The 21,759-nt window shown below is 48.9% G+C and overlaps 1 protein-coding gene, 1 long non-coding RNA gene and 1 pseudogene across 5 annotated transcripts in view; all 3 read left to right on the forward strand.

The window, feature by feature from the left end:
• Positions 1-3,739, forward strand: part of LOC146405510 (small ribosomal subunit protein eS27 pseudogene) — a 44,105-nt pseudogene extending 40,366 nt beyond the window's left edge.
• A 438-nt stretch (positions 3,740-4,177) lies between these two features.
• INSR (insulin receptor) overlaps positions 4,178-21,759 on the forward strand; it is a 142,729-nt gene continuing 125,147 nt past the window's right edge. For all 4 annotated transcript variants that reach the window (XM_021083940.2, XM_021083941.2, XM_021083942.2 and 1 more), the window contains exon 1: positions 4,178-4,749. In XM_021083940.2, the coding sequence (XP_020939599.1) occupies positions 4,650-4,749 (100 nt within the window). In that variant the 5' untranslated portion in view covers positions 4,178-4,649. The remainder of the gene's footprint in view (positions 4,750-21,759) is intronic.
• LOC146405511 (uncharacterized) lies at positions 6,624-15,194 on the forward strand. Its single transcript, XR_014837682.1, has 2 exons — positions 6,624-13,515; positions 15,113-15,194. It is a non-coding gene; the product is annotated as an uncharacterized LOC146405511 (long non-coding RNA).

Raw genomic sequence — 21,759 nt, forward strand, 5'->3', positions numbered from 1 at the left:
TAGAACTTAATTTTTACACAGCCAGATTTGTTATCTTTCGATTTTTCGATGTGGGATTTGGGACTCGCTGAAAGAGATGTTCCCTGCTTGGCATTTAGAAAACAAAATCCCCACATCCTGGAGTCTTATGGTTTCATGTATGAATGCTTATGGAATTTATCAGACACCAGGGGTTGCTTGTGTGCCTTCTGGCCGTGGATCTATGAATACAATGATCTCAATGGCCAACTTTCCTAGCACTGAATCATTTTTGCCTTCCTGGCCCAGGTTCCACTGGATCCGATGTAGGTGTGGTGTGGTTTTAATCTTCTGCCTGGTTCTGTTTGTCAATTCTTGACGCTGGGTTTTCACACTGTTACTCACAAGTAAAATCAGTTTTTGTTTTTGTTTTTGTTTTTCATCCTTCCTACTCCTAAATGTCATGTATGAATGAAGCGCTCCATGACAACCTAGGAGTCAGGATTTACAGTTGGTTTTCTGTTTTAATTAAACCACCTCTCTCTCTCTCTCTCTCTCTAGATGATGTCTTCAAAGTCCAATGTGCTTAAATGTCAAACCAGAGCCAATCTAAGAAAAAAACAATGCAAAACAAAAAGTCCCAAATGGCTTTTCCAAACTTTTAAAACTTAATGCTACAATGTCAGACTTCTAGAAATAGGGCAATCAATCCTTATGTAGACACTTTCAAAAAAACCAGATTTACCAATTCTATCATACTTTCTATCATATCTGCTTTGTTCCCTCTTCCTCTCCTTTTTTTCTTCTTTTTTTGAACACTGGAGAATAAGTTGCAGATAGTATGTTCCTTATCCCTACACACTTCCTTCTGTGTGGATTTCCAAGAGCCGGGGACATGCTCTCCCATCGCATCAGTGCACCGATTAAAATGAATACTGATGCTGGACCGTTATTGAATTGACAGACATTTTTTTAGTTTCCCCCAACTGTCCCAGTTAAAGTCTTTTATTACAAAAGAATATCCAGGAACAATACTTTTTTTTTTTTCTTTTTTAAGCCTGCACTCATATGGAGGTATGGAGGTTCCCAGGTTAGAGTCAAATCAGAGCAGCAGTAGCCCGTCTACGCTGCACCCACAGCAACATGGGATCCAAGCCCCATCTGCGACCTACACTCCTTAACCCACTGAGCCAGGCCAGGGATAGAACCTGCATCCTCTTCAAGCATACTAGTTGGGTTCTTAACCTGCAGAGCCAAAACCGGGAACTCCCTCCAGGTGCAACCTTGATCAGTTAGTTAAGGTGATGACTGCCAGCTTTCTCCTCTGGGCGAAGGTACTATTTTCCCTTTCTTTTATTATTGACCAGCACCCTGCAGGGAGATGCTTGCAGACTGTGGGAATACCTTGTTACTTTTCAAACTTCCAACCATTGGTTTTAACATTCTGGGGTGGCTCTGGCCAGAATCGATCATTTTGGAGATTAGCACATAATGATTTTCGACTTCCATTCCAATGATTTGAATAAAAGGCAGAGGTTGATTTTCAATTTTTAGGGCAGCTGTGTGTCTGTGTGGGTTTTTTTGGGGGGGGCGGTTTACAAAAGAAACTGAGTTTTTTTGGGGGAAATGATGGTTCTTCATTTTCTCCAAGCAAGTCACAACTGCAATGATTCTTTTGACTTTATACCCAGCATGGAAGTCTTGTGTCCTGAACGATTTCCAGAGGGTAGCACATCCCCTGGAATTTCGACACCTGATGCCTGCCTGGAATTGTTGGTGGTTTGGGGGGCTCCCATGGAATTCAGAGGGAAGCCCCCCCCAAAGAAGGGGAACAACATGGATCAGATGTACTTTTCTTTTTTTGGCCACCCTACTCGGCATATGGAGCTCCCAGGTCAGGGATCAGATCCGAGCCTCATTTGCCACCTAAGCCACAGCTGTGGCAACTCTGGATCCATAGCCCACTGTGCTGGGCCAGGGCCAGAATTGAACCTGCATCCCGGAGCTTCCAAGACGCTGCCAATCCCCTTGCGCCACAGCAGGAACTCCAGATGCAAAATTTTTGATACTTTGGAAAGGCAGCTGCCTCTTCTTTGTTCTCTGTGGGTCTTTTTTTTTTTTTAAACAGCTAGACTTATTCTTTTATTAAGTTAATCTCACTTGCATACTCTATGGCATTGTTTATGTAGGGGTTTTTTGGGGGGAGGGTGCAGAGGCACACAGAAGTTCGTGGGCCAGGGATCAAACCCAAGCCACTGCAGCGACCTGACAAGGCTGGATCCCTAACCCACCTCAGGAATGCTATTCCTGCCCCCTTGTTGACAGGGAGATATTATTAGAAAGAAAACCTGATTATGTTAACCCTTTGGTGTAATAAACCCTCTAGTGTCTCTTTGTTGCTTTTAGTGTAAAAGCAGTGGTGGAGAGAACCCTTTACATTGCAAAGCCACTGTTCTACCCCTTCTAGCAGCCAGCAGCCCAGCTTCCCCTCTTCCCTTCCTGTTCCAGCTGCAGTGCCTGGTTCAGTTGTGTGAACACTAGCCTGTCCTCTGGGCCTTAGCACATGCTATTCCCACCCCCTGGAGCCACCCCTTGGCTGGCTCCCCCTCCGTCTCAGATTTCAGTTCAAAAATCACATCTTCAGAGGATTCTTCCCTGTCTCCCGTCCCACCTTATCACCCACATGATATTTAGTTCATAGCCCTCTCCCCAACTAGACACTGAGGTCTACAAGGAAATGGATTGGATTTCTTTGACTTATTGTAAATCCTCACTCCTTATTGCATGTTGATTCTTCCCTTCAACAAATATTTATTAAGCAATGGATATGTCAGGCACCGAGTGTAAAACAGGGAACAAGACAGACGGGATTTCTGCCTTCATGGGGAGGGGCCAACACACACAAAAATAAGGCAGCATTTCAAGAAGACACACTGGTGTGATGTAAGCAACAGCGATGAGAAAAAAAGGGAGGAGGTATGGGGGGGCAGCATTTGCAAAGCATGGTCAAGGAAGGTTCACGGGAAAAAAAAAAAAAGAGGAAGGTTCATGGGAGCTGAGAGGTGGAGCCAGACCTTGGAGGTTCAAGCAGGGGGACCAGCCAGGGTAAAGGCCTGGAGGCAGGAGTAGGTGTGGGTTAGAAGGACAGTGCAAACTTCTATTTGTTTAATAGAGAAAGAATGAACACGCTCAACCAAGAGTGATGCTGGTGGCTTTCTCGTGCTTCCCCCCGCCCCAGCAACTCCCCACATCTGCCACGCAGGTATTATTACAGGCATCTTCCTGGTGAGGCCAATCCAGAGAGCAGTTACTCATTGGAGACCACACTGGAAGTGAAGGCAGAGGGAGCCTGATTCCCACTCCATTAGGAACGTCCCCTCTCCCCTCTCCAGCAAGGTGCTTTGATCACTATCATACCGAATTCGTGAATGACTTTTGCCAGACATTCAAAACACACGTGGACTCTAGGTCTGTGTACTGAAAATTGGGTGTGTCTACCTGTGCTTTAGCCAAGATCTCCAGCGCCTGCTTTGTATTTTGTCGAGGTTCTGGACATCGCCTCAAGGGTCAGTTCTCCAACTTGAATCACAGGCCGAGCCGGAGAGTGCCTGCCCACTGAGTACTTTGAGCTCCTGGGGCGAGCTTGCACGTGGCTGTCCCCAGGGGCCTGGTGTGGGGCAGGGGCGAGCTCCCCGTAGGACAGCTGGGGCGCCCGCGCGCGCTCTGGGACCAGCTTCCCCGAGCAGGACGGGAACGAGGGCGAGGCGAGCGTAACATTTAAAGGAGTACCCAAAAACCGTGGAGCCAAGATAAATAATATTTTAATGCATTTTTTTTAAACATCAAAACGAATCCTCCAAAGTCTACGGTGAACAAAATAGCAAAACGTTACTCGCGGGATAGGGCATCTGCAGCGCCCCCAGGCTCTGAGACGAGAGTCGCGGGGCTGTACGGGGCGCTCCGGCTGGGCAGGGACCTGGGGCGCCCCCTCGGCTAGGGCGCGCCGGGGGCCTCCAGCGCGGGGCCCTCCTGCGCGGGGCCCAGGATAGGGAGGCTGGCTGGCGGGCGGGCGGGCGGGGTGGTGCCTCCGCCCCCCGGCCCGTCCTCCCTCCACCCCTCTCGGGCCTCTCCCCGGCGCCGAGTCCCTTCCGAGTCCGGATCCGCGCCGTCTTTTGCGGCGGCCCGCACGGGGCCCAGCTGACGGGCCGCGTTGTTTACGGGCCGAGCAGCCCTCGCTCCCGCCGCCCGCCCGCCACCCGCCAGCCCAGGTGCCCGCCCGCCTGTCCGCACGTCCGTTTGTCTGCGCGTCCGTTTGTTGGCGCGTCCGAAGACCTCAGCCCCCGAGCGCTCGGGGCCGAGAGCCGGGAGGCAGGGGCGCAGCGCGGGGCTCCGAGCCCTGAGATCGCGGGACGGGGCCCGGCCGCGGTGGCCCGGAGTCGGGGCCGCCTCCACCGGGCCGCGCCACCGGATTTGTAGCGGCAGAGGCCGCGCTCCCCTCCTGGGGCTGTTTCGAGGGCCCTCCCGGGGCTGTTTGAGGGCCCTCCCGGGCGGAGTCTGTGGCCAGTGGTCCGCCGGCGTAGAAGAGAAGGACGTGCGGCCCCAAGTGCCTCTCGGGCGGCCGCTTTGGAGCATGCACCCCGCGGGCCAGCGCCGCGCGCTCTGATCCTCCCGGACCCCGCGCTCCCACAGCTATGGGCGCTGGGGGCAGGCGGGGGGCGGCGGCCCTGCCGCTGCTGGTGGCCGTTGCCGCGCTGCTGGTGAGCGCCGCGGGCCACCTGTACCCTGGAGAGGGTGAGTCTGGGGGTCTGGGAGTGGGCGGGAAGCAGCGCGTTGGGGAGGGGACCCTTTGCCAAAATGGAACCCCCGCTGTGGCCTGAGAACCCTCCTCTGTGGGAGGGCTGGTAGCCGGGACAGTCGCTCCAGCTCCGCGGCGGGGAGGGGGGGCTCGGGAAGCCGCTGACCTTGGCCTTTGCCCGCCCGGGCTCGCAGCTCCACGCCCCGCGTGCGGGCACCGGGCTGGAGGAACCTTGCCCCAGTGCCTGCCTCTCCGCGGGCCCCTCTGCGGAGCGCTCCTCGAACCCGTGCCTGGACCTCCAGGAGCCCAACTGGCTCCGGAGACGGCCACGCGTCCTCTCTGGGTCGCCTCCCAGAAGTGGAGGGTCACTGGATAGCCTCAGGCAGCCAAATGCCCGGGACGCACACGGTTTGGAGCCAGAGTGGAGAGTGACCGACTTGGGGTGGGGGGGCCCCTTGGGGGTCCCAGCTGGTAGGTGATGCGACCCAGGGCCGGTAATTGTAGCATCTACCCCTTTCTTCCTGGTGTCTGTAGACTCAGGGCTACTCCTGACTTCAGGTCCGTGTTTCCACTTTTGGGTTCTGTTTCCAGATGTCGGGAGGCAAACTCTAGCGCCTTGGCAACAGCACAGTTGCAGTGGCAGAATGGTGTTGCTTTTATGATTCTTCTGGTTAGTGTCACCAGATGCCTCTGGCTGGTGGGTATTACCTCCCTGGACCCCTGAAGCGAGCCCCTCGAGGCTGATACTGTTGTTAGTCCATTTCACAGAGGAATAAACTGAGGCTCAGGGAGGATACTAACTCCCTGGCCCCAAAGTCAGTGCCAGAGGGAGGACTTGAACCTCTCCAGTGACTCTGGCCCAAGGCTCTGTACTGCTGCCTATGCCCCATGTCTCTGATAACCTCCTTCTTCCAGCTCTGCCCTTTTACCTGTCAACCCCCTGGGGGTCTCTAAGCTGTGGTCAGCCAAGCCCCAGGAGCTTGGCTCCTGGGTGTCCTTGGATGGGCAGCCTGCCAAGACAAACCCCAGCATCTTTCTTGAGCTTGAAGGCAGGTCTGCGGGTCAAGGACAGGAGAAACGTGTAAGAGAATATAGCTGAGGTTTCATACCACGTATGGCTGAGGTCCTGCTTTCAAGCTCTTTGTTGGGTTACTTCTTCAGATTTCTCCATAAAAGGAAATCAGTCGTGATGAGGAAGGGGTCAGGGAGGGAAAGAGCAGAAGCTCCTGAGTTCCCTGACCATGGGTGAGGTGATGAGAAAGTACACGCAGGGTTGTGAGTTGACAAACCGGGTTTGCTGAGCACCTTGGCCAATTAGGCAATGTCTCCAGGCACTCGAGTGCGTGGTATACAGTGGGTGTTCTGTGAAGGGAGGGTGGCAGTTGGTTTGAGTTCTTGTTAAAAATAAGAAACTCAAGACCCGTTGTTAGACCTATGTCAGGTTTTGTGTATGTGTGGTTCCCTGCTCCTCTGTTCCTTGTAGCTTTGGTAATTCATTGTGGATTTGTGCCTAGGCTTTCAAGGGTTACTACATAGATTTACCACTTCTTACATGTTTACATTTTCCACAAGGGTAGAGGCTTATGTTTCTTTTGCTCACTGCTACCTTTCCATAGCCTAGGAGGTGTTTGATAAATATCTGTTCTTCTTTTTTTTTTGGCCACACCCTCAGCATATGGAAGTTGCCACTGCCAGGAATTGAATCCTAGCCGCAGCTTCGGCAACCCCAGATCCTTTAACCCACTTCGCTGGGCTGGGGATTGAACCCACACCTCTGCAGCCTCCTAAGCTGCTGCAATGCGATTGTTAACCCACTGCGCCACAGCAGGAATTCCTGTTCTTTTTAATATTTCCTTTTTTAATTTTTTTTTTTTTTTTTTTTTTTTTTTTTTTTTGCCACAGTATCCAGTGGCTTGATGTGGGATCTTAGCTCAGGGATTGAACCTGGACCGCAACAGTGAAAGTGCCGAGTCCTACCCACTAGACCACCAGGGAACTCCCTTATAAATATTTGTCCTTCACTCCTATCCTTCCTGGTCTTGCCAGTAATCCAAGTCATCGCTCCTTAATGCTCTAGATAACACCTAACTCACAAGAAGAGGAGTAAACACTCTGCGGGTGCTATTCTGAGCACTTTACGTATGTAATCTAAGTCGTTTCCTCACCGCTGTGCTGTGGGATAAGGTTCATTGTCTCTTTCAAAGGTGAGGAGATGTGATGAGGTGGCAGAGCTGAGATTCAAACTGCAGCTCATCTAGCTGCAGAGCACCTGTTTCTTAATTAAAGTGTCTTCTTTTGGATCTGACCCTTCGCACTCCAACCCGGTGGTCAAGGTTAACGGAATATGATGGAATAAATGACACGTGATGTCCTTTGGAGGTTTGGGGCGGACAGGGGAAACTTTACAAATGGTTAATCCCCAACATCAGCTGGTACGGCAGTTTGGCTGGGTGGAAGGAAATCAGTGGGATTTTTAAGGAATGAGGAGCCTCTCGGAGACATCACGTGGGATGTACCACCCCCACCGTCTCGTCCGGTGGAGTCTCTGTTGCTCGGCTGAACTGGGCATTGGCTTTCCCGTCCATTTCTACTCCAGTGGACCCACTCTGAGATGACCTGGGGCCATCGCAAAGTCCGAGCATGAAGGCAAGGGGGGATTCATTGCAGTGAAAACCCAGAGTTCTTTTTTGTGGGGAGGAGGTGTCCGGCAAGTTGCTTCGTTGAGACATGAGAATGTTCCTTTCGGATCCCCCTCATTTCTCGAGGGCGGCCCCCAGGTGATTTTCTTGTGCATTCTCTTTTGCACCCCGGGACCCTCAAAGCAGAACTGCTGCTCGCTGGGTCACCTCCCCCGGGGTTGTTCCTAGTCTTTGCTTCCCTCCTGGTGACCCACTCCTTGTCCCTGCCCTACTCACTTGTAGAGGTCACTGGGGTGAGCCCCCTAGAGCTCCTGCCTCACCCCACTCGGTCCTTGATGTCCATTCCTTTCTCGTGCGAGCAAAACCTCTCAATTTTTGTGCTCTCGACACTTGGGGTTCTGTGTTCTTAGTTGCAGGGGGCTGTCCCGTGTACTGTAAGAGACTGAGCACCGTCCCTGGTCCCTACCAGTCCCGTAACACCTCCTGTCTCCAAGTCATGACCACCCAGAGTGTCCCTGGACATTGCCAACTGTCCTGAGTTGAGAACCACTGCATTTGGGGAGATAACATTTGCCTTGTCTAGGACACTGACCCCCTGGGCACCCCCCCCCAGTCCACTCTTTTTGTTCAGGGATCTTCGTCCACCCAGGAGCCTTTTCCTTTTCAGCCTGTGAACACTCAAGACTCCCCTGACCCCATCACCCACCACCTTGCCTTCCCTGGACAAGCCCCTCCCCTAGACCGGTCCTCACCACCCTCGCTCTTTCACCTTTCACCCACTGCTCTGCCCACGGCGTCTGGCTTGTGTCTCCATCACTCTGCTGATGGCTCTAGAAGAGGTCATCCCTCACCTCCCCATTGCCACCTCACCCCAGGTGACTTCTCTGGGCTTGCTTGCTGCCCTTCCCTCCCACTGGATGGCGCTCTCTCCTGGTGTGTTTCCACCCGCGCCTGGCTGTCCCTGTCCCCTGTCTTCCTTTCCTGGGCTAAAGTAAGAGATTAGCCCTCGCCTTCATAGAGGGCCATTCCCTACACTGACTCTCTCTCATTCACTTTTTAATTTATATGTGGCCAAATGCCTTTATCTAGAACAGGGGCCAAATCCTGCCCGCCCACTCCTGTTTTCGTAAATAAAGTTTTACTGGCACGTAGCCATGCCCCTTCCTTCATGCATCATCTATGGCTGCTTTTGTGCCTTAAGGGCAGAGTTGAATAGTTGCGATCGCGTGGCTCCCAACAATATTTACACTTGAGCCCTTTTTCAGAGAGAGTTTGCTGACTCCTGCTTGAGAAAAACTCCTGGAGCATGGTGATGACTTGCCTAATAGCCTGTGGGGTCACCACTTTGAATGAATCACATTCAATGCAATGCCCAGGGAGGCTGTTTTTCCCTTTTCAGAGCAAGCCCTGGTCAAGATATTTATACCATTTGCTCTCCTGAATGCATGGGTTCTGATGGTGAGAAAATAATAGTCATGTTCCCTTCTTATGGGTGTGTGTGCGTGTGGTCTTAGGATTTATTTGTTCAAACAGTCTTCTTGACATTGAATGGGGATTCCGTGCTATCAGCTCTGTCTCTAGTACCAAAACGAAGTGGTATCTGCCATGCACTGCTCTCTTGTGACCGCTCCTTATGTTAATTTCTATTAAGGACCCATCGGGGTGGCTTGGTTTATGTTTTGCTATTGGACCATACTTATGATTTTTAAGTTAAAATAATAACAGGTGGTGCATTCTCATTGCATAAAAAATTACAAAAGTATAGAGAGGAGAAAAACAAAAAATCCCTCTTTGTCCCTAAAATTGTTACATTTCTGTCCTGGGAGGGGACTATCAATTTAAGCAATTTATTTTATATTTTGGCCATGGCGTGCAGCAACATGATGTGGGATCTCAGTTCCCAGGCCAGGGACTGAACTCGGGCCAAGCAATGAAAGCATTGAGTCCTAACCACTAGACTACCAGGGAACTCTCTAAACATTTTATTTTTAAAATGGTCATACACTAAAATTGACTTCTCTCTCTCTCTCCCTTTTATTTTTTGGCCACCCTGTGGCCTATGGAGTTCCTGGGCCAGGGATCAGATCTGAACCCCAGTTGTGACCTATGCTGCAGCTGTGGCAACACTGGATCCTTAACCCACTGCTGGGCCCGGGATGAAACTTTCATCCTAGTGCTGCAGAGATGACGTTGATCCCATTGCACCACAGCGGGAACTTCAGAATGACTCTTTTTCTTTGGTGCACAGTTTCTGCATTTTAACCCCTGCATAGAGTTGTGTGGCCACTCTATCCATCCCCACCCAAACTCCTTCTGGCCATCCCAAGTCTTTACACTATCTCGCCTTGAAGCCCTGGCAACACCGATCTTTCTCCATCTCTAGACTTCAAAAAGTATCTTATAATTGGGTCAGTATTCTTTTTTATTTTGGCTGCCCCTGTGGCCTATGGAAGTTCCTGAGACAGGGATCAAATATGAGCAGCCACTGTGACCTCTGCCACAGCTGCAGCAATGCCAGACCCTTAACCCATTGTGCCATAGTGGGAACTCCTCAATATTCTTAAAATTGAAAACTTAAAAGTACTCATAAGAGATTCTCATTATTCCTGGATTCTGTATTCATGAATTCCCTTATTCGCTAAAATTTGTCACTCCAAAATAAACACTCAGTCCTTCAATGGTTATTCCCGGATATGCACTGAGCAGCGAAAAATTGGAATCACTTGACATAAGTGTTCCAGCTCAGATCAGACAATGTGACACCCTGCCTCTTGTTGCATCTCTCCTAAAGTAGATTCATAAATCCCCAAAGGTTAGGACAAGTATCCTTTAAACATTTTTTTCACAAGCCTACCCTTTATCGTTGTATTCAAGGAACATGAATTCGTCCAGTTGCTATACAAGTTTAAAAAAATTTTTTTTGAATTGACGTATAATTAATTTACAGTGTTATGTTGGTTCTGGTACATAGCAAAGTGATTCGGATATATATATATATATACACACACACACATATATGTTATATATAAACACATACACATATGTATAAAACATTACTTTCATAAACAAAGAGAATTTGCTGTAGGTGGTTTCCTATCACTGTGGTTTAAAATCTGTGAATTTGGCTTTGTCAACGCCCGTGTAGAAACCTTTGGAATGCATATCCCTTTTTTGTCATATTTTCATCCAGGCACAGATCCTTGGTTACCCCTTAGAAAGTTTATGAGATGGCACAAAACCCCTGGTCTGTGTTTCAAGGAGGGGTGTCTTGTGTTCTGCTGACCCTGGTGCTGGGGGAGTGCCCCAGTAGTTTTGGGGGGTTTTAGAAACATATTTTTGTTTTTTTGGCAGAGCAAGATTTCCTGCCTTGTGTTGCCAAACGCAGACTGGATATGAGTTCCAGTTGGAGTTCAAGGCGGACTGGCGAGGATTAAACTTTGATTTCATATCTGGATTTTCCTTCCAGTCCCTTAAGGGTATAGTGTCATAGTGGGTTTATAGGGTAACTTCTGTTTTCTGTTCAGGGATAGCAGCCTGTTACCAGGAGATTCTTGCTTCTGTCCTGTGCCTTGGTGGGAATGTGGAAAACACAGGTACTTTCCAAAAACTGCATTCGTTAACAGTGCAGAAAAAGGTAGTGGTTGGACACAAAGGCATTAAGAGAGCAGGTCTGCACCTGCTTTCTGATGGCCTTTCTATGATTTCTTGTTGCTCATCTGTTTTTGAAGCTGTCTTATTTCCTTGCAGAAGATCAGAAAAAGGGATGAGTGCTTACTGGGATGTTCCTTCCTAATTATATCCAGTTACACTGTTTCGAAGACATCTGTCACTTCTGTGTTCTTGCAAGACTTTTCTTGATTTTCTTTCTGGTGTCCTCTGTGGCGCTATCCATCCTTATCTGTATACATGAGGAGGTAGGACTCCTGAAATGGCACGGAAGCCCCTTTTTATCCTATGGTTTGATGTGTGGTGTCCTTGGGATTACAGAACGAGGGAATGGAGTGGAGGAATGAGCCTAGATGTTCCAGAGCCTTCCGACAGGCTCATAGAAGGTGTTGGTGTCAGGGTAGCTGTGGGTCTTTGGTCCTCTCTCTGGTTCCCTGTCCTTGAATATTATGCTCTCCAGACTTCTCTCCCCCTCTTCCATCTTTTTCTCCTCTCGGTTGCCTTGACCCCTCCTGATTATATCACCGACTGTCGTCACTTCTGCCAGCACCTGCCACTCTTCTCAAGCTCCAGGTCCACTTTTTCCCAGTGCCCACTGGACCCATATCTGGGAGCATCCCAAAGACCCCATAGACTCAGCATACCACAAACTGAGCCTGTTGTCCTTGCCCCCCTAAACTGGTCCTGTCTGGTCCTCTCCAGGTTCATCAATTACGATCCCTTACTTCTCCCCCATCGACTCCACCTCCCTGGGGACCAAGTCCCATTGATGCGAATTCCCTAGTGTTGCTATGGTCTCACCTGCTTTCTTGTACCCACTCCCATGACAAGCCCTTTACACTGTGCTGTAGAGGTGGTTCCAGAGTGTCCCATCCTGTACCTTTTCCTCCCTGCTGCCAGAGAGATGTTTCTACTTCCTCCTCCAGCTTTTCAGTAGCTGCCAGCTCAATCCATTCCCTTGGAAGCTGAGCCTGGCCTCAGCTGGATGGTGTGCAATCTCACTTCCCCAAGCTCACAGCTGTAGTTCCTTGGGGTTCCCTGTTGGTCGCGTGCTTATGTTTGCTTCCTGTGTCCCAAACATCCTTTTTCCCCCTTTTCACCCATGGATGCCTGCTGCTTCCTCATGGAACCAGGTCAGAGGCCCCCTTCCTGCCCTCTCTGGCTTCATCACCACCCCATTCTCCCTCCTTTTTAATATAGACCAGGTGTATCTGCCTGGGTCCTCGTAGACATTGGTCTGCCCATTGGAGGTGCATTCTGGTGAAATGTTGACTACACGGATAAATGAAGCCATACTCTTAAGTGTATGAGCTTGATACACATTTGTCCAAAGCAGGAAGCAAAGTGTAGCCTAGAGGAGGCAGGTTCTAGAGAAGATAGGATGGCTTGAAGTTGGGAGCAGAAGATTTAGCTGGAGGAAGGAAGTTCCTGTTGTGGCTCAGCTGTAATGACCCTGACTAGTATCCATTAGGACGAGGGTTCAGTCTCTGGCCCCACTCAGTGGGTTAAGGATCCAGTGTTGCCTTGAGCTGTGCTGTAGGTCACAGATGTGGCTCGGATCTGGCATTACTGTAGCTGTGGTGTAGGTCAGCGGCTGCAGCTCCGATTCAACCCCTAGCCTGGAAACTTCCATATGCTGCAGGTGTGGCCCTGAAAAGCAAGGGGGGAAAAAAAAGCAAAAAAGAAAGAAAAAGATTTGGCTGGAAAAGAACTGCTATGGTCTGAATTGCTACCTCCCTCCCCTTTTATGGGTTGAAACCTTAGCCCCCAACATAATCTGTGTTTGGAGAGAGAGAGCTTTTAGGAGGTAATTAAAGTTAAATTAGGTCATTAGAGAAGGGTCCCAAAATGATAGGACTAAGTGGCCTTAAAAGGAGGAGAGAGAGACCGCTCCCTTTCTGTACACATGCACCAAGGAAATGCCATGTGAGGACGCCATCAGCAAGCCAGGAAGAGAGCGCTCAACAGAAACTGACCACGCTGGCTACCTTGATCTTGGACTTCCAGCCTCCCAGCTGTGAGAAGTAAATGTCTGCTGTGTAAGCCAACCAGTTAATGGTATCTTGTGGCAGCCTGAGCTGACCAAGAAAAGAACTGAGGTCAGAAGTGGCTTTGAAAGACAGCAGCTAGGAACTCAGGCTGGGTGTGGGTTCAGCTTCCTTTGAAATTCATGGGGGCCAGTTCACCATGCTTAGGGGGTTCCCTCTAGCAAAAATCAACTGCCCCCACGAAGGTGTCTGATGACATTGATCCTGCAGCAAAGTGATCAGGGAATGAATGGGTGGGACAGAAGAATGAGGGCTGGAGAGGGCCCCTGCTGGAGAGATGACCCTGGTTGGGTAGACAGTATGCAGTATGTCTGTCCTACCCAAGTGCTTACCATATCCTTGGGGACTTTGTGTGCGTGTGTGTGTGTGTGTGTGTGTGTGTGTGTGTCTTTTTAGGGCCACACCTGAGGTATAGGGAGGTTCCCAGGCTAGGGGGTCTAATCGGAGCCGTAGCTACTGGCTTACGCCACAGCCACAGCAACTCGGGATTCTAGCCAAGTCTTCTACCTACACCACAGCTCACAGCAATGACGGATCCTCAACCCACTGAGCGAGGCCAGGGATCGAACCTGCATCCTCATGGATGCTCGTCAGATGTGTCTCCATTGAGCCACAATGGGAACGCCTTGGGGACCTCTTTTAAAAAGCAGATTCTTGGGTGGGCCTGGCTCAAAGAGGTATTGATTCATTTGGTCTAGAGCTGGGCCCAGGAATATGAATTTTAAAATACACCTCCCTCCTCCCCCCTCTGCTGCTTCCTCAGGTGATTCTGATGCTGGTGGTCCCAGAGCACACTTTGAGAAACCCTGTGTGATAGCTATGAATGGTGATCAAGGTAAAATGAGATAATTTAGGGTGGGCTCTAATCCAATAAGACTGGTGTCCTTATAAGAAGAGGAGATTAGGACACAGACACACCCAGAGGGAAGACCAGGCAAGGATGCCAAAAATACGGCTGTCTATAAGCCAAAGAGGGAGGCCTCAGAAGGAATCAGTCCTACCGATCGATCCCTTGATCTTGGACTTCTAGCCTCCAGAATTAGGAGAAAATAAATGTATCTTGTTTAAGCCACCTGGCCTGTGGTCCTTTTTTAGGGTAGCCCCACTGGACTAACTCACTGGGTTTAAATCCCAGCTCTGTCTTGTCCTTGCTTTGTGACCTTGAGGAGGACATGTTCTTCCCTGAGCCTCCATTTCTTTCCTCTTCTCTCTTGGTGACTGTGTCTTGCCTGTTGCCCACATTCCAACCTTGTGCATCTCACTTCTGGGGATATTTACTGCCCTTCCATGTCTAGCAGCTTCCACCGGAGTCCATCTCTCATGTTCTGGCTGAAGTCAATGTTAAGAGCTCATCTCGCAGGCGGGTGGAATCTTAAGAGTACCTGGTACCTGAATATGCCCACCTTCCAATTTCTGAAGGGAATACATCTGGGAACTTGTTCCACGTAACTTGGAATCGAGAACTAGTGCATAAACCTGGCCAGACCCCAGTTTCTCCTCAATTCTTCATACGTTGAATCATGCGATCATCATCATTCACAGGTGAGATTGGGTGCAAGGCTCAGGATTCTGCAGCTGGCAGGTGCCAGTGCTGGAGTGCCCTGAAACTGATGTGAGTGGTGGCCTGACACCTGAACTCAGGGCTTGTTGGCCAGGACTCCTGACATTTGGAGGAAGCAGTGTTAAGACTGGAAGGAGTGCAGGGAGGAACCTGTGGCCCCAGAATAGGTCACCAGGGAGCGTTTGAAGAACGTGGAGACTAAGGAATGAGTGCATTCAGGCTCGAAAGCAGAAAGTATAAAACTCTTGGAGTTCCCGTTGTGGCGCAGTGGTTCACGAATCTGACTAGGAACCATGAGGTTGTGGGTTCGGTCCCTGCCCTTGCTCAGTGGGTTAACGATCCGGCGTTGCTGTGAGCTGTGGTGTAGGTTGCAGACGCGCCTCGCATCCGGCATTGCTATGTCTCTGGCGTAGGCCGGCGGCTACAGCTTGGATTCGACCCCTAGCCTGGGAACCTCCATATGCCGTGGGAGCGGCCCAAGAAATGGCAAAAAAGACAAAAAAACAAAACAAAACAAAAAATAAAAATAGAAAGTATAAAACTCTGAGCGTTGTAAAGGAGTTTCAAAATCTCTATAGCTTCTTCCCAGCGCCTCAGGACTTCTCCTTTGCTGTTTTCGGGGTGGAGAGAAAACCAGGGGAGAGGGGATATTTTCTAAGACAAATGTCATGTCGGTCTTCTCTCCTTCTGGAAAGTTCTCAGATTCCTCTGGCCGAGGAGAAAATTCTAGAACAGCGCTGTCCAACAGGACGTTGTGCTTGGATGGAAATGGTCTGTAGCTGCCCTATCCAATATGGCGGCCACTGTCCACATGGGGCGCTTGAAATTGTGGCTGGGGTGACTACCTTTTTCACTTTTATTTAATTCATTGAAATGTAAATGTGAAACATGTGAATGTAAAGTTTGATTTAGCTTTAGTTGATTGAAATGTCAAAAAAAAAATCAATCCTTGATTCTGTTATTGAAAAACTCTTTAGTCTGTTGGGAACAACTTGGCGATACAAAGAACCTACATATTCAGTGATTCATTTTATGAAATCTGCCTACACAGATCGAGTATTTCGGATCAAAATTTAGCATCTGAATCGAAACATGGTGCAAGTGTGTAAAACACATGACATTTCGGAGGCATAGTGCGAAAAAAAATCCTGTAGATTTTTTTAGTTTAGCCTACGCGCTGAAGTGAAGTTTTGGAATAGATTGGATTAAATTACATATATTTCATTTCATTGTTTCTTTTGTACCTTTTTAGAGAAAAATTGAAATGAAAGTCCATATATGGCTCATATTGTTTCTGTCAGACAGAGCCCACACACCTTGGTGACCCATAAGGATGACCCATAGGGATGATGGGTGACCCATAGGGATCACCCATAGGGATGGCTAGTTTGCCATTGCCCTGACCTAACAGTGAAGTAGGCAGAACTGAATAATTCCTATTGCACTATTTGTGTAGGTTTTAGTCCTGGCATCTCCTCCTCCAGGAAGCCCTCCAATTGTCCCAGACTAGTCAGATGATTTGTTTTTAGGATCTCGTCTGGACCTTGAAGCTGTCCTTGAAGGTATCTTCCTCAGTTTTTCAGTTGATTTGGGTAGTTAATAGCAACTAGTAGTCTGTGAGATCAGGCAGCCTCTGTCCTATTCCTTGAAGCACTTCTAGTACCTGGAACAGCAGAAACAGGTCCTCAGCTGATAGTTGAAGGAGTGAAGGAAGCCAAGTGTGTTTAACAAGCTTCCTCCCTGTTATCACTGCATGAAAATGATTTCTGGGAGTTCCCGTTGTGGCTCAGTGGTTAATGAACCTGACTGGCATCCATGAAGACATGGGTTTGATCCTTGGCCTTGCTCAATGGGTTAAGGATCTGGCATTGCCGTGAGCTGTGGTGTAGGTTGCAGACGCAGCTCGGATCCTGCGTTGCTGTGGCTGTGGTGTAGGCCGGCGGCTACAGCTCCGATTGGACCCCTAGCTTGGGAACTTCCATATGTTGCGGGTGCTGCCCTAAAAAGACAATAAACAAAAACAAAAACAAAAAAGAAAATTATTTCAGGAGTTCCCATTGTGGTTCATCAGGTTAAGGATCCAATGTCTCCATGAGAATGTGGATTTGATCCCTGGCCGTGCTCAATGCATTTTGGATCTGGCTAGGTCACCAGTGCAGCTTGGATCTGATGTTTCTGGCTGTAGTGTAAGCCTCAGCTGCAGCTCTGATTGGTTTCTAGCCCAGGAACTTCTATATGCCATAGGTGCAACTATAAAAAGAAAAAAAAAATCCTTATTTTCTTATTCACCTGCTTTTTTCTTAGGTATGTTTTTGAAAGAACAAAGGTGGTGACACTGTAACAGAACATAAACCTGGCATTTGCTTGCTGGATTGGAATCCTAGTGTTACCACTTAAAACTCAGCTTGTGTGTCTTGATGTGCTCATCACAAAAATGGGTGTGAAAAAAATGGCATGTTCTCAGGGATTATTTTTAGAATTCAGCAAGAGACCATGGCTGGGAGTTCCCGTGTAGCACAGTGGTTAAGAACCTGACTGCAGAAGCGTGGGTCACTGTGGAGATTTGGTTTTGATCCCCAGCTGGTGCAGTGGGTTAAAGGATCCAGCATTGCCGTAGCTGCAGCTTAGGTTGCAGCTGCAGCTCGGATTCAGTCCCTGGCCTGGGAACTTCCATATGCTTTGTGCACGCCCATTAAAAAAAAAGAGAGAAAGTGCCTGCCAGAATGTGGCCAAGTGCTTTACATAGTAAGTGTATTAGCTGTCACTAGGACCCCCCCCTTTCCCCCATCCTCACTGACCTTCCCTACCTGTGTATAGAATGGCAATTAGCCAGGTGCCACTTGTTAAGACCCAGAAGCATCCTTCCATTCCCACCCAGAGGTAGTAAAAGCCAGTGGCAAGGTCTGACATCAGTTGCTGGCACCATTTGTAACATCCTCTGGATATTTTCTGTCCTAACATTAAATTGCTCTATTGTCTCAGGCTAATAGGGGCACATACGGCTGTAATGAGTTGCGTTAAGAGTCACTGGAGGTTTTTTTATTTTATTTTATTTTTTTATTTTTGTCTTTTTGCCATTTCTTGGGCCGCTCCCACGGCACATGGAGGTTCCCAGGCTAGGGGTCGAATCGAGGCTATAGCCGCCGGCCTACGCCAGAGCCACAGCAACGTGGGATCCGAGCTGTGTCTGCAACCCACACCACAGCTCACGGCAACGCCAGGGCCAGGGATCGAACCCGCAACCTCATGGTTCCCAGTCGGATTCGTTAACTACTGAGCCACGACGGGGACTCCCAGTTTTTTAAAAAAAGCAATTCTTTGTTGTCCCCTACAATTATAATCGTTTAACTTTTTAACAACAACTTCATTGAGATCTAAGTCAATACCATACAATTCACTCATTTAAAGTTTACAATTCGGTGGTTCTTAGTCCGTTAATCCATTCACAGCATTGTGCAACCCTCGCTACAATCAATTTTAGAATGTTTTCATCACCCGAGAGGAAATCCCATGCTTTTTAGCTGTCACTCCTCATTCCCCCCCCCACCCCGCCCCCAAGCCCCTGGAAACCACGAATATGCTTTCTGTGTCTGCGCATTGGCCTCTTCTGGACGTTTCATGTACATGGAATCATGGCTCATGCGGTCTTTTGTGACTGGCTTCTTTCACTGAGCATCATGTTTTCAAGGTTCCTCCCTGTTGCAGCAAGTGTTAGTGCTTCCTCCCTTGTTATTGATGAATAATCTTCCTTTGTATGGACATGCCATGTTTTCTTTATTCATTTATCAAGTTCATGGACATTTGGCTTGGTTCCACCTTTTTTGCTATCACGAATAATGCCGCCATGGGCATTTGTACACATATTTCTATGTGGACTTGAGTTTCCTTTCTCTTGGGTATCTACCTAGGAGTAAAGTTGCTGGGTGATACTCTTTGCTTAACCTTTTGAAGGATGGCTAGACTCTTTACCACCACAGCATCTGCTCCATTTTCCATTCCTATCAGTAACATAGGAGGATTTTGATTTCTCTATGTCCTTGTCAACACTTGTCGTTGTCTTGTCTTTTAAATTTTAGCCATCCCGGTGGGAGTAATGTGGTATCTCACTGTGGTTTGGATTTGCACTTCCCTGACACCCCTCAGCTGGTTAATCTTTGAATGCACTTTCATATATGGTTTTGGTCCTGCCATGGCTTGGGGAGGATGGTGAGCCAGTGTTCTATGCACCGGCACCAGTTTCACAGGTGTTTGTATGTGTGTGTGTTTGTATAACAAGAATATGAAGCTCAGGCTTGAGAAACCCAGATCTGTGGCCAATTCTAAACAGTGCATTGCTAGATATAATATAGGACACCAAGTTACATTTGAGTTTCATATAAACAATGAGTCATTTTAAGGATAAGTATATCCCAAACGTTGTATGGGATATACTTATCCTAAAAAGTACTTGTTGCTTATATGAAATTCAAATGTAACTGCATATCCTGCATTTTTGCTTGTTAAATTTGGCAACCCTGAATGTTACTGGTGGGCCATATGTCCTTGGGTGATTGGCTTTGCCTCTCAGAGATCTGTTGGGTGTGGATGGAACTTTTTGGGCACCGTCAGTGGTGCCTGTTCAGACCTCTGTATGTAGATGTTGCTGCTGTGACTGAAGTTGGAAGCCTTGGATAAGACTTGGGTGGCATGAGTGTGTGCGGCTGGAACTGGCATCCTGGTCCCCTTAAAGCTACCTCCCAACTTCTGAGTGAGTGAGTGTGTGTGTGTGTGTGTGTGTGTGTGTGTGTGTGTGTTTTGGCAAGGAGAGACTGTCTGAAGAATTCAGTTCTGAGGAATGTTAACTCCAGTATAAGGAGCACAGGAGGAGGGGAAGATCCAAATAAGTGTTTGGAGGAAAAGAGATCAAATAAGGCTGCCTGGAGGAGGGGGCATTTGAACGGCATCTTGAAGGATAATGAACTGGATTTAGAAATAGGGAGCAATGGAGTTCCCATTGTGGCTCAGCAGGTTAAGAACCCAGCATAGTGTCCAGGAGGATGTGGGTTTGACCCCTGGTCTTGCTCAGTGGGTTAAGGATCTGGCATTGCCACAAGCTGCAGTGTAGGTTGCAGATGTGGCTCAGATCCCATGTTGCTGTGGCTGGGTTGTGGGCTGGGAGCTGTGGCTCTGATTCCACCCCTGGCCTGGGAACTTCCATATGCCATGGGCACAGCCCTAAAAAGAAAAAAAAAAAAAGAAATATGGAGCTGAGGTATTAAGGACTTTGACAACCAAAGGGCATAGGGCTACTCTGTACAGTTGCCACTAGCCACATATGTCTATTTCCAATTAAACTAGCTAAAGTTAAATCAAATATTCAGTTCCTCAGTCTTACATTAGCCACCTTTCAAGTGCTTGACAGCCACAAATGGCTGATGGCCTCCATTGTGGCCAGTGCATGTATAGAACACCTTTAGCATGGGACTTTGTTGGACTAAGGCAAGGGTCACTAAACCTCAGGGGAAAACAGCAGCCCACAGCCTGCTTTTTAAATAAAGTTTTATTGGAACACAGTCATACGCACTTGCTCTCTCTGGCTGCTTTTGAGCTCTAACAGCAGAGTGGAGTAGTCTAGCTGGAGACTGTCTGACCGCAAAGCTGAAAACATTTACTATCTGAGCCCTTATAGGAAAGATTTGCCCACGCCGGTTTAGGGGCATGAGGGCACAGAGCCTCGAGGTGAGCATGATATGTTTGGGAGAAATAAACCACGACAAAATAAATAGCGGATGTTAATCCAGCCCCTCCTATGTGCCACCCCTTGTTCGGGTGCCTGCATTATTGCACCCACTCCTCTTTGTAGGTCACGTGCCAGGGAAGGCAACAGAGCCTTGGAACCTGTGTGAGAGTGGCACATGGGGATGGAAGGAGCATGACAGGAAAGTGCAGGGTCATGGGGAGCCATGGAGGGTGTTGGAGCACAGGAGGGACCACCTGCAGGAGAGTGTTTTGTCCCAGGGAGAGCAGGAAGCCCTTGCTACACCAAGGTGAATGGTCATGAGATCTCTGCTGTCTGCCTGGAAGACAGATTGGGAAAGAAAGGTGGGAGGGTTGACAAAACAGTCAGCTCTCCTTGCCCCATTTCTGATGTGGGCACCTCCATCCCCATAAATCTATTTCTTGAAGCTCTTCCACATTGACTCACTGGGGCCGGCTCCCTTTTCCCCTTCAGCACCTGCTGCATTACTCAATCCTCTGTAACCCCAGTGTCTTCATTGCATCACCTTGGATGTGATGCTTTTAAGGCTTCTAAACAGGAACTGCCAAAGGAATCATCATCACCATCATTATTTTTTTGCCTCTTAAGAGTAATTTCTTAGGCACAGACACTTTCCAGAGAGAGCCATTCATCAGGGCTGGCTCTGAATTTGGGGGTGGGGGGCGCACCCAAGGCAGAATGAAACCTTTGGGCCCCTGGCTCAAAAATGATTGAGGGAGTTCCCATCGTGGCGCAGCAGAAACGAATCTGACTAGGAACCATGAGGTTGCAGGTTTGATCCCTGGCCTCGCTCAGTGGGTTAAGGGTCCGGCGTTGCCATGAGCTGTGGTGTAGGTCGCAGACGCAGCTTGGATCTCGCATTGCTGTGGCTGTGGTGTAGGCCAGCGGCTACAGCTCCGATTAGACCCCTAGCTTGGGAACCTTCATATGCCAAGAGTGTGGCCCTAAAAAGACAAAAAGACAAAAAAAAAAAAAAAAAAAAGATTGAGGATTTTAGAGTTCCCGTTGTGGCTCAGTGGTAATGAACCCCGCTAGTATCCATGAGGATTGGGGTTTGATCCCTGGCCCTATCTGGCATTGCCTCAGCTGTGGTATAGGTCTCAGACACACTCAGATCTGGCTGTTGCTGTGGCTGTGGCATAGGCTGGTGACTGCAGCTCCGATTGTACCCTTAGCATGGAAACTTCCATATGCCGGGTGCAGCCCTAAAAAAAAGAAACAAGATTGAGGATTTCAAGACGGAGAGAAGAGCCTTAGGCCAAGGGGAGGGCCCTTCTGAGTGGGCATGGGACCCAAGTCTCATGCCCCCTCTCTGGGATGGGGGGTGGGGGGCT

This window comes from Sus scrofa, chromosome 2 (assembly GCF_054392235.1).
Source record: "Sus scrofa isolate SSC_HxYL_T2T_F1_AM1 chromosome 2, Sscrofa_HxYL_maternal_Yorkshire_Landrace_v2.0, whole genome shotgun sequence".
NCBI classification, from domain to species: Eukaryota; Metazoa; Chordata; class Mammalia; order Artiodactyla; family Suidae; genus Sus; species Sus scrofa.